This window comes from Chanodichthys erythropterus, chromosome 5 (genome assembly GCF_024489055.1).
Source record: "Chanodichthys erythropterus isolate Z2021 chromosome 5, ASM2448905v1, whole genome shotgun sequence".
Lineage (NCBI taxonomy): Eukaryota > Metazoa > Chordata > Actinopteri > Cypriniformes > Xenocyprididae > Chanodichthys > Chanodichthys erythropterus.
The window spans coordinates 13,726,549-13,738,915 of record NC_090225.1 but is presented as its reverse complement, the minus strand read 5'-3'; the positions used below and the strand labels follow the sequence as shown (position 1 = coordinate 13,738,915).

The 12,367-nt window shown below is 32.8% G+C and overlaps 1 protein-coding gene across 1 annotated transcript; it reads left to right on the top strand.

Annotated features, from left to right (window-relative positions):
• Positions 1–434: 434 nt before the first annotated feature.
• Positions 435–11,547, top strand: tspan14 (tetraspanin 14). The gene is made up of 9 exons (XM_067386121.1): positions 435–586; positions 1,985–2,071; positions 3,377–3,427; positions 5,262–5,408; positions 5,586–5,756; positions 8,010–8,135; positions 8,603–8,656; positions 9,759–9,872; positions 10,056–11,547. Exons 2-9 carry the CDS (start codon positions 1,991–1,993, stop codon positions 10,122–10,124), a joined length of 813 nt encoding a protein of 270 aa, XP_067242222.1. The 5' UTR covers positions 435–586; positions 1,985–1,990; the 3' UTR covers positions 10,125–11,547.
• The last annotated feature ends 820 nt before the right edge of the window (positions 11,548–12,367 follow it).

The following is a 12,367-nucleotide window of genomic DNA, read 5'->3' as shown; positions in this document are numbered from 1 at the left end:
GCAGAATTTGCCTGAACCTTAATTATATTACACATTTATAATAATTTATTGTTTAAACAGTATAAATACTATAAAAAATAAAAAAGAAACGTGTAAAAAAGAAATGTCAATGTAATATATATATATATATATATATATATATATATATATATATATATATATATATATATATATATGTATGTATGTATGTATGTGTGTGTGTGTGTGTGTGTGTGTGTGTGTGTGTATAAATATATTATTATTATAATGGGTTATTATTCATATTCATATTAAACAATAGAAATTAAATTTAAAAATATTAAAAATAAGGGATAAAACTACTAGATATTTATACTGTTCGTGTTTTTAACGTCGCTTCAATACTCAGTATTTGATTTGCATATCTAATAAATTGAGATAAGCGGATGCCTAGTAAATAATCGTGAAACAGATTTGGTAGTGTTTTGAGTGATCATTACTCGGGCGTGTCTTTCCCACACTCAATCACAAAGTCACTCATTCATGTGGGGTGGGTTAGTAGAGTTAGTTTTTTCTTTCTTCAAACTATAAGTACCAGACGGAGGCGTTGTGTGACATAAACAAAGAGGTGAGCGTTTTTAGGATTGTAACTGCTTATTTATTTTATATTTCTTAACAATTACTTTTGTAAAAATCGCTGTGCTTTGTGCGTTTGAATTGTAAATACGTTAAAAGTGAGTTTTCGAGCTTTGCGATCAACACACAGCGCGCTCGCGCACTCTTCTTCCAAGTAAAGCAAAACAGTTAAACTGTGGTTGCATTTTTAACTAGTCGTTGTAAAGATTTTATGTATTGGTATATTATCTATGTATTCATTAGGTAATTGTGAGCAAATAGTATGTTTTGACAATTCGCGAGGTGATAAAGTTGGCTAGCTATGTTGATATCTAGCTCTTAGCATTGGTCTTGTTTACCCCAGAAACGAAACCACTATTATAGAATTATTGTAGTGACGGTGTTCCCTTCATTAACTTTTGCAAAATCTCCTAAACGGGAACATTAACTGTTGTGGAAGACCGATGGTTGCCTTGGCAGTAGGTTTTAAGTGAACTGACAACTTTGCTAATCAGTTAGCCGTTAAGCTAACTAGTAGGAAGAAGTAGTGCTTGTGAGCCATCTTGTGTTGTGTGTGTAATCGCTAACTATGTCTGATTACTGGACGGATATATTCCCTTATGAGTAGTCTCTGCAGCACTAAAATATTCTGTGGTCACATCTGATGTGATCATCAAAAGAAAACACAAACTACACGGAATTATTGCTGAAATATCTTCAGTGGTTTTCCAATGATCTGTTCGCAGCTCTTGGTACCACTTGGCAGGTGATGCAAATAGGAGTTATGAACATAAAACTTTAACCCGAGATTTGTATCCAGCTTTTTTTAAATGGTTCGCAGAATCATTTGAACTAAAATATTAGCTTTACATACCCCTCAGATTATTCTTTTAAAAAGATTAATATTCAATCATTTAAATTTTTGCATTCCTCGATTCATGGTTTGTGAACTCCAATTTGGGGTCTACAAGAAGGTAAAGTATGTTAAATATTACTGGAATTAAAAGTCAATCTTATTTTTAACAATATTTAGTTAAAAACCCATTTAAGTCAAAATGGTCTGCTTGCCTAAAAACCTTTAAGAACTTTTAGGGAAGTTTTTTTTTTTTTTTTTTTTTTCCTTTCTGTAAATTCACTCATTTGGAAATTTGTCATTACTGTCATGACTGGAAGTACACTACAGACTTCCCTCTGTATTACCGGCAGCTGCTTGAAATTTTTAATTGAACTCTTTTGCAATTGATTAATCCTGAGGATGTGATGTCATTTGGGTGAATTTATCAGATCAGCATTATCTTTAACACTTCTCTGCATCCACATGCATTTCATATGAACTTCTGTTAGTGCACATTTTGAAGTTAACAATGTAAAGATCTCTCTATCTCAAATATCCTTTTCTTTTGTTCTACAGAAGAAGATGCACTATTACAGATATGAAAATGCAGAGGTCAGCTGTTGCTACAAATACCTCATGTTCAGCTACAACATTATCTTTTGGGTAAGTTGATGACAAATGTTTTGTTTCAGTAAATGCATGCATAATCTCACACAAACATGCCCTCATCTGCAAATCATGTATAAATGCCCACCCTTCCAGTTTGACATTAGATAATGTCCAGTACGGTGTCTGCCCTGCCTATCTTTTATACCACTTGCTCAGATAACATGATCCGCTGACTAGCCTGTCATTTCATGTTTATTTGTTCCACTTAGTTTCACACTGTGTGCACCGATGTTTCATACTTTCTGACTGTATTTTCATTACTCGCTGGGCTTTCACAGCAAGTTAACACCCACAGCCGAACCTTTACATATCAAGAGAAAATGTCAGCCTAACTGACGTCAGGTTTCCATATTGACGTCAACAGGAAACAGATTTACTTCGACATACTGTTGCAATAGTTTTTGGTGTCCTGAAAGAGGAAGTATGGGAGGAGTTGTAGAGCTCATAACAGATAACAGCTTCTAGCCTGTTTTCCTGTTTTCAATATTGAAATGCCTCCTGAGAAAACAAGATTTGTTGTTATTACACACTGTTTTAAATATTTCATACCCTGTTTTAGATATGAATTATACATGTAACACTTTATTGTGCATACTTTTAAATAAAGTTGAAAGATTTGTACTTTAGCATGTTATTTTATACACTACTGTTCAAAAGTTTGGGGTCAGTAAGATTTTTGTTTGTTTGTTTTAAAAGTTAATATTTATTAAAGAGGACACATTAATTTGATCAAAAGTTACAGTAGACATTTAGAAAATCTATTTCAAATAAGCACTATTCTTTTGAATGTTATATTTGTCAAAGAATGATTTAAAAAAAATTCCACAAGTATGCTACGTAGCACAACTGTTTTCACCAAATGAGCATATTAGTATGATTTCTGAAAGATCATGTGACACTGAAATTTTGCTGAATGCTGAAAATTTAGCTTTTAACATTATAAAATATTTTAAAATAGAAAATAGTTTTCCACAACATTCCTATTTTTACTGTATTTTTGATCAAATAAATGTAGCCTTGGTGAGTATGAGTGATTTTATTTTTTATTTTTTTTTATTTTTTTTTAAACATAAAAAAAATCTTGCTCATCCCAAACTTTTGAACCATGTATTTAAGCTTTTTTTTTTTTTAGTAGAATTACTGTTGTCTAGTTGCTTGGTGTTCTAGACTTTAGTCACATTTAGTGACTAATGCATCATATGTTATAGCCACACACTCTGTCGTTATAGGTTTTTGTCTGAACTTGACTATTCTGATGCAACATGTCTTACTGTTTCCTAAACCTCTTCTGCTTTTCAGTTAGCTGGAACAGCATTCATTGCAATTGGCTTCTGGGCGTGGAGTGAAAAAGTAAGTTGACATCTGTGTCTGTGAAATTTCCTTTAACTAAAGATTTGTTCACACTTGCAGTTTGGTTCTCTTGGTTCTTTTGGTCTGGACCAAAAAAAAGAAAAAAAGATACATTTACACCTTCACACTGTCATTTTTAACATTGAACCTAAAGATTTAAAAAATAAAATTTAGGATTGCATCTTGTGACCTTATGTCCTGTTTTTGGTACGTTTACCTGTCTTTGGTCCGTGGTGCATTCATATTTCAGTCGAACCGCACACAAGTTCTTTCGAAAGCGAACTTTCACTGTCATCTTTTCAGGGGTACCAGTGTTCGGTTTATTAAAATAAACCGCACTAATAGAACAATTGCATCAGAGTTTGTTTTAAATGGGTCATGAATTGAGAAATCAACTTTTCCTTGATCTTTTAATAAATGAGGTTATTGTACTATAAGAATATCCTGTAAGTTTTAGAAACTAAAACTTTATTGGATAAAATTTATTGACACCAGACCCAGTGAATGACTGATCCTGGAATGTGCCTATCTATGAGGTGCAATGCTGCCTCCGCAGAAGAAATCAACGCCTACTTCATCATTGCAACATTAGCCCCGCCCACTGGCGTGTTAGTGAGATGAGGAGAAAAGAGCGATACAGAACTAAAAATAACCTTTCAAAGGATCCTAATGCTAGGATTATGGTTATTTATTTTCAACAATGTGAATGTCTCAGTTGAGATTTATTAATTTGTATTTGGTACATTTCACTGTGGATTCTTTGGTAAATCAATCGCATTTCGGCGCAGGCTTTGCAAAAAGACTTTTACGATATGGACTCGACAGTACTGCAACAACGTGTAAGTAACTGTTCATTCTAGTGCCTGATCTGATAATAATGATTCATGTACCATCAGATAATATTTCTCTGTGTCAGTAAATCAAACCAGTGATTAAACGGTCAACTTCACGTTGTTTTATTTAAACAATGATTAAATTTTATAGAAAGCGATCAAAGAACGCTTACCTACAATTGCTGGAGCTGTCAATCAAGCAGCACAAGTTTACATGGGTTTGCACTATTAGTTTTGATGAAAGCATTTGTTAGTTTGCAGAAATTAAGTTGCAATGACGAGATCATTGCTTTCATGCGCTCAACATGTCTGTGATCGGCTACAATATTCATCACTGCAACCTTTTATGCCTCAATCTAAAAATAATGCCATAGATCTAAATGTAATGCTATAATCAAATCTTTTCATGATTAATTAACCTTGAGAGCTGTAATAGTAAAAGCATGCTAAAAGTTTTCAAGAGAGTAATACTTGGCTATTTCATATTGCGAAGATGTTAGCTAATCACAGCAGTGGGCGTTTACACTGAAGTCTCACAGCAGACACTTCCCTTAAAACAGAGCTTTCAAATAAGAGGGCTAAAATCAGGGTAGGAAAAATGCCTTTAATTTTTTAATTATTACGATTTTTGATGTATAAAGCATACTAACATTATAAGTGCACCCCAGAAAACATTATGAAACAATAAAAGAACGCAGTTCATAACCTCTTAAATCGAACCAAATCTACCAAGTGTGAACACACCCTTAAAAATCTTTTTCTACTTGCACTATGGTTTCTACTTAGTCATTTAATATTACCAACAAACATAGTGACCTAAACTACATAACTTACTACATACACTACTCTCAGTAAAGATAAACTGTTAACCTTGAAAGATTGACCTCAAACTTTTGAATAGTAGAGTGCATTAAATTGCAGAAAAATTTAGTTCATGTTGCTGTAAAAGTGTTTTAGTGGCTCATTTTTTTTTTTTTTTTTATTCCTTGATTTGCCCACAGGGTGTTTTATCAGATCTGACACAAGTCACGCGTCTACATGGTTTTGACCCAGTTTGGGGAGTGCTTGTTGTAGGCACAGTCACTTTCGTTTTGGGATTTGCTGGGTGTGTCGGAGCACTCCGGGAAAACATCTGCCTCCTTAAATTTGTAAGTTCTCATCCTTTCAATGTGATACTGAGTTTTGCAGTGCCATACCTGTACAAGATAGGAACTTTATTATATTAGATGTAATTACTTCCCAGACATAAAAATTCACAAATTCTATTTACACTGTCAAATGCTGCTCTTTGAATTTTCACCTTACTTCTTGACTTTCTCTTTCAGTTCTCTGGAGTCATCGGCTTCATCTTCTTCCTGGAGCTTACGGCTGCGGTGTTGGCATTTGTGTTCCAAGGCCAAGTTAGGGAGTGGATCAATGATTTTTTCTTGGCCAATGTGAAGGCTTACAGGGAAGACATTGACCTGCAGAATCTGATAGACTCGCTCCAAAAGCTGGTAAGTCTGAGAGAGTTTTTAAATGTATACCGATTCTCCAATACCAAGTTTTCTGTTTACTCAACATGCCAACCATGAACCACCACATACATATTAGAGGTGAAACCGTTAAATCAAACTTTACGCTTCGCTGTTCACTCTTATGTGTATTTTCGCCAATTATTGTTCAATTAATTAATGCTAAATTAACAAGCAGTATTTAACCTGAACAATACCATAACGATGATGGAAAAAGTCATGGATACTAATGACTTTTTGATCAGTTTTCGTGCTAGTACTGAACACATGTCTTGGTTTTAAATTTTATCTGTTTTCTCAAATAAATATATACATTTTACATTATTTTTGATCATATAATTTGGGGAATTATAATGCAGCAAATGACTTAATGGGATAGTTCAACCAAAAATGAAAATCCTGTTTGCTCACCCTTTTACTTACCATCAAGTTGATCCAAACCTGTATTAATATCTTTTTTTCTGTTGAACACAAAAGAAGATATTTTGAAGAATGTTGGTAACCAAACAGTTGCTGGACCCCATTGACTTCCAGAGTATTTTTTTTTTCTTCCATACTATGAAAGTCATTGGGGTCCAGCAACTGTTTGGTCCAGCAACATTCTTCAAAATATCTTCATTTATGTTCAACAGAAGAAAGAACATCATGCAGATTCTGAACAAATTGAGGGTGAGTAAATGACAGAAATTTCATTTTTGGGTAAAGGTGCAGTAGGCAATTTCTGGTAAACACTGTTGATATTTGAAATCACCTAAAACAAACACACCCTTCACCAAAAGGATCACGCCCTTGATGCTTCCGCCCCTACATTCACATACACGTTATGCAACACAGGCAACGACTATGGCGGAATCTGCTGTTATTGCCGCCCGAGGGTATGATGTCATCAATAAGTGAAAGCTATTTTTGTTACTATAATAATTCAGGTTGAATGTCTAATTGTTATTTAGCTCCTCTACTCCTTCGATGGCAAAGTCATCCCTTTCCATCCCAAAATGTAATGCTTTGTAATGCAAAACCACACACTGTTTTCATGAACAGCTTCCTAGATAACACGATAGTACAAGTAACTAGTATTACCAATGTGACAAGAAACATATTGGGAGTGTGTTATCTCTCTTTTCTGGAACACTTTGGGAGTTGATGCTTGAAATGGGTGGTGGAGGAGGTTTAGATGTTCCAGGCCAATAATAATAATAATAATAATAATAATAATAATAATAATAATAATAATAAAAATAATAATAATAAAAATAATAATAATAAAAATAATAATAATAAAAATAATAATAATAAAAATAATAATAATAAAAATAATAATAATAAAAATAATAATAATAAAAATAATAATAATAAAAATAATAATAATAAAAATAATAATAATAAAAATAATAATAATAAAAATAATAATAATAAAAATAAATGTAATAAAAATAATAATAACAATAATAATAATAAATGTAATGAAAATAATAATAACAATAATAATAATAAATGTAATGAAAATAATAATAACAATAATAATAATAATAATAAATGTAATGAAAATAATAATAACAATAATAATAATAATAATAAATGTAATGAAAATAATAATAACAATAATAATAATAATAATAATAATAAATGTAATGAAAATAATAATAACAATAATAATAATAATAATAATAAATGTAATGAAAATAATAATAACAATAATAATAATAAATGTAATGAAAATAATAACAATAATAATAATAAATGTAATGAAAATAATAACAATAATAATAATAAATGTAATGAAAATAATAATAATAATAATAATAATAATAAATGTAATGAAAATAATAATAATAATAATAAATGTAATAAATGTAATGAAAATAATAATAATGAAAATAATGAAAATTAACAAGAGTATATTTAAGCAAAAGACAGCATATCTTAATTCTGTGAAACACAGCAAAACCAACGTTACTCGCGTATCGAGAAGAACTAAAGCAACCTTGGTGTCCATTTTTAGGCCTTCCCGCTCCTTAATTCTCTCCAGCACTGGAAAGCTTCTCCGATATTAATGCAGGTCCTACCTCTTGCCTATCTTCTTTTTAAAGTTATATTCCCCTGGCCTTTTCCTCTTTTGTATTTTTTCTTCCGTCTCTTCCTGCCATGGGAAATTTCATCGCCATGCTTATTCACCTTGACTGTTACAGGTTTTGATTAAAAACGTCCTAAATGTACATTTTGTTTTATTCACAGAATCATTGCTGTGGTGCTAAAGACCCCAACGACTGGAATCTGAATGTGTATTTTAACTGCTCACAGAGTAACCTCAGCAGAGAGAAATGTGGAGTGCCTTTTTCCTGCTGCATCAGCGACCCTGCTGTAGGTTCCCCTCTGCTTCACAGCAGCTCTCCACAGAAAGAGAATTTTTTTATATCATAAAAAAAAAGTTTAAAAGAACCCATTGTGCTTTCAAGTCGAAGGCCAAGCACATTGAAGACTCCCTTTGCTTGTTGTGGCCTTGAAATGCTTCAAGCAATAGTTTAACCTCATGTTAATCCAAACCCATATGTCTTTGTTTGAGAAATTCATTACTTTATTCCAGATTTCATGGAACAAAAAAAAGTCATGTGGATTTGGAACAACATGGGAGTGAACAGCATTTCTGGGTGAAATATCCCTTTCACAAGCCACTGAAACTTGAATCTTTTCATTTCTTAGTGTATATAGCCAATCTGCCAACTTGGTTGCTACACTCACTACTCTATTATTTAAACATCATGACATTCTTTTATTTTGTAACAAATTTAATTTAATTGAATTTAACTTAACCTGTGACTTCTTTACAGGATACAGTGGTGAACACGCAGTGTGGATATGATGTTAGATCAAGTGGCACAACGGTAAGTGCATATTAAATGGTTAAAGGCATTTCGTTCTTTGCCATTGTTGACAAAAGTAATGCTGTAAAGGATTAGTTCACCCAAAAATGAAAATTCTGTCGTTAATTACTCACCCTCATGTCTTTCCAAACTCGTAAGACCTTAGTTCATCTTCAGAACCCAAATTGAGATATTTTTGATGAAATCCAAGAGTTTTTTTTATTTTTAATCTCCCGTAGAAAGCAACATAATTATTGTCATTCGAGGTTCAGTAAGGTACTAAAGACATCGTTAAAATAGTCGACGTGACTGCAGTGCTTCAACCTTAGTGTTATGAAGCGGCGAGAATACATTTTGTGTGCAAAAACAAACAAAAATAATGACTTTATTCAACAATATCTTCTCTCCCCTGCTTTACTGCTAAGCTGTTTACATCCAGTGCTTCCAGGTTCTACGTCAGAATGCTACGTCATGCTGCTCACGTGTTACAGCGTCGGCCAATACTGAGTCGGTGTTCTGACATAAGAGAAGATATTGTTCAATAAAGTTATTTTTGTTTTGTTTTTGCTCACAAAAAGTATTCTCGTTGCTTCATAAAATTAAGGTTGACTGTTTTTACTACTTTTCTGGACCTTGAATGATGAAAATTATGTTGCTTTTAATGAGAGAGAAAATACCTCTCGGATTTCATCAAAAATATCTTAATTTGTGTTCCGATGATGAACGAAGGTCTTATGAGTTTGGAACGACATGAGGATGAGTAATTAATGACAGAAATTTCATTAGTAGAAAGTAGAAAGTTTCTGAAACTAATGTCTTTATGCTACAATTCTGATGACAGCACCATTATCTGTCAGTTTGAAAATTAAATTTTCACGAATGGGGCGTGTGAACAGTTCTTCTGCTCTCCTCTTGTTATCATTCTCTTTTTGTGCGCTATTGGCAGTGAGAAATTGCAGTTGGGAGAGCAGAATACAGACACTTGTATATTATAATGTGTGGCACAGGACAGTTGCTGTTAGGTAGATGTAATAAAATGCTTTTTAATTAATTGCATACATTTTACTGTCATTTTCTGTCACTTATTTTGTGAATAAACAACACATACTGTTTTATGTTTCAGTCTAAATGGACCAACACAATTTATGTCAAAGGATGCATAATAGCTTTAGAGGAGTGGCTTCCACGCAATCTGTATATTGTGGCTGGAGTCTTCATAGTCATATCATTACTACAGGTATTGGACGCGCTTAAAATCAGCACTTATTTACAGAGTAACAGAGTGTCATCTGAATGAATACAAATGTTATGCCCTGAAAAGAAATACCCCTCTGCATGTATAGATTTTTTTTTTTTTTTTTTTTTTTTACTCTGTTTTGAAGTGAATCTGAATCTAATGTTGTCTTGTCACTGCTATTAGATGGTGGGAATCTTCTTGGCAAGGACGCTGATTGGAGACATTGAAAAAGTCAAGTTTAATTATTACTGAGCTCATGTAACTGGAAGCAAGCAAAAGGCAATGTATGGAACAATATGTGGACCTCCAGTTGTTCTTCTGCATCTTTTTTTGTGGAGGTCAAGAACATTTGTGGAGAAGAGGACTCTGGGCCATTCACTGGACCACTTTTTCAGCATTTCTAAAGACCACATATTGAATACACAGCTGCCTAAGTTCATTTGGATACTGTCACACGTGTGCCTTCTATCTTCAAGTTTACCTCCAGCCCACTCCTGTTTTTTGTTTTTTTTAATAGGATCACCATTAACATTTTGTAATCTTGGGACCACTATTAACCAAGCTTGATATACATAATGGCCACAGGGTGTAACCTACAAACTAACCTGAAATGTAATTCTAATAATGAGAAGTAGCAGTCTATACTCAACCAATCTTTAATTATTGAAATGTATCAGTATGGTCCATTTACACACACTCAAATCTTGCATGTACTTGTTTTTTTTTTTTAAATTAGTTCAAAAGCACAAAAAGCAATGTCTTTTTGAAGCATGTTTTTCCTTAGATAAGAACAATTGTAAAGCAGTTTTAATGGCAGTTAAATATATCTTTTCTTAGTTCATTGAGTTTAGTTATTTTTGTAACTATTCATATTTATGCAGACAGAAGATCTGTGTTTAATGTTAACTGCAAAGAATGCAGAAGAAATATATCAAGATCTGATCAGACTCACATGCAAACAGAACGTATTGAGAATGCAGTTGTGTAAAAATCAAATACCAGCGAGTCTAGAAGAGAAGGGAGCTGATCTTATCTTACATCGTACAGGTGCATCAGTATGTGTCCTGTATTTTTACTCATTTATGCTCTTATTTTTCTATTCTGTTAATGATCATTGTAACTGATTGTCGCGCATTTGAATTTGATAATTTCTTACTGGACCTGTGCAGACCTTAAGGAGTCACTGGAGTTTAATGGAAATGGTTTCTAATACTGATGTCAACATTGCCTTTGAGATGCCAACACTTACCTCCTTTTTTCTATTCTTACCTGATGACTTTATACAAAAAAATCAGGTTGTGCCTTTTCTCTGGCATTGAAGGCTTCATAAAATGTATTGTACCATGTGTTAGCTAGAGGTTTTTTTGACAGGCATCAGTCATTACACACAAAATAATGTTTACTTGATAATTGTACAGGTATTCTCATTTGAAAACTGAACTGCCATTATACGACTCATCCATAATATTAAGTGTTCACACTTGAATTAGCCAAAACACAATATGCATTCTGACATAAACGCAAACATCTGCCTGCCTTCACTCTTCTCTTGCCCAAAGACTTTTACTGCTAGCTTTCCTTTTCATAGTTCTATATAATTTACTTGTATAATATGACCTCTGTAATTCTCATGAATGCAAAAAAAAAAAAAAAAAAAAATTTAGTTAATCTTCAATTCAGAGTGCACTATTTTGTCCCTTTTTTGGAGTGTCTGTGCCATTGTGTAGTGTTGAAGCTTGGTAGAGTATTTACTGAAATGCAGTAGTTTCCATGATCTTACTGCAAGAGCCTCCTTTTTTTTTTTAATGAAGGGATGTTTGTTTTTTGTTGGATTTGTCATTCGAATGTTTTTCGAATGTGTGTTGTCTGTCTTTGTAAATATTTTAAGAATTTTCCATCATTTTTATATTCATTAAAGAGTTTGTTGTTAGTTTTCAGCCTCATTGCTGTTTGTTTTTTTTTTTAAAGAAAATATGCTATTATCAATGTTGAAAACAGTTGTGTGGCTTAATTTTTTTGTGAAAACTGATACTTTTTTAAGGACACTTTGAAAAGAACAGTCTCAAACTTTTGATCGTTAGTGTATATTGCTGGTCTTTTTGTGAATAATTTAAGGGTTAGTTCACCCAAAAATGAAAATTCTGTCATTTATTACCCTCATGTCGTTCCACACCCGTCAGACTTTCGTTCATCTTTGTAACACAAATTAAGGTATTTTTCATAAAATCCACTTCACAGCTTTACAAATGTTTTGTTTTGAATCAGTGGTTCGGAGCATGTATCAAACTGCCAAAGTCACGGCCCCTAGTGGCGAACCATTGAAATTTTTAAACACTTATGACATAACAAAGACTCGTTTACTGAAATCACGTGACTTTGGCAGTTTGATACACGCTCCGAACCACTGATTCGAAACAAAACATTTGTAAAGCTTCAAAGCTTCATGAAGCAGTGTTTTGAAATTGCCCATCACTAGATATTGTTGAATAAAGTCG

Excerpts from the sequence above, each read along its gene's own strand:
- tspan14 (XM_067386121.1), top strand. The coding sequence starts at position 1,991 with ATGCACTATTACAGATATGAAAATGCAGAGGTCAGCTGTTGCTACAAA. Across the intron at positions 3,428-5,261 it reads TCTGGGCGTGGAGTGAAAAA|GGTGTTTTATCAGATCTGAC; the intron begins GTAAGTTGACAT and ends ATTTGCCCACAG. Across the intron at positions 5,757-8,009 it reads TAGACTCGCTCCAAAAGCTG|AATCATTGCTGTGGTGCTAA; the intron begins GTAAGTCTGAGA and ends TTTTATTCACAG.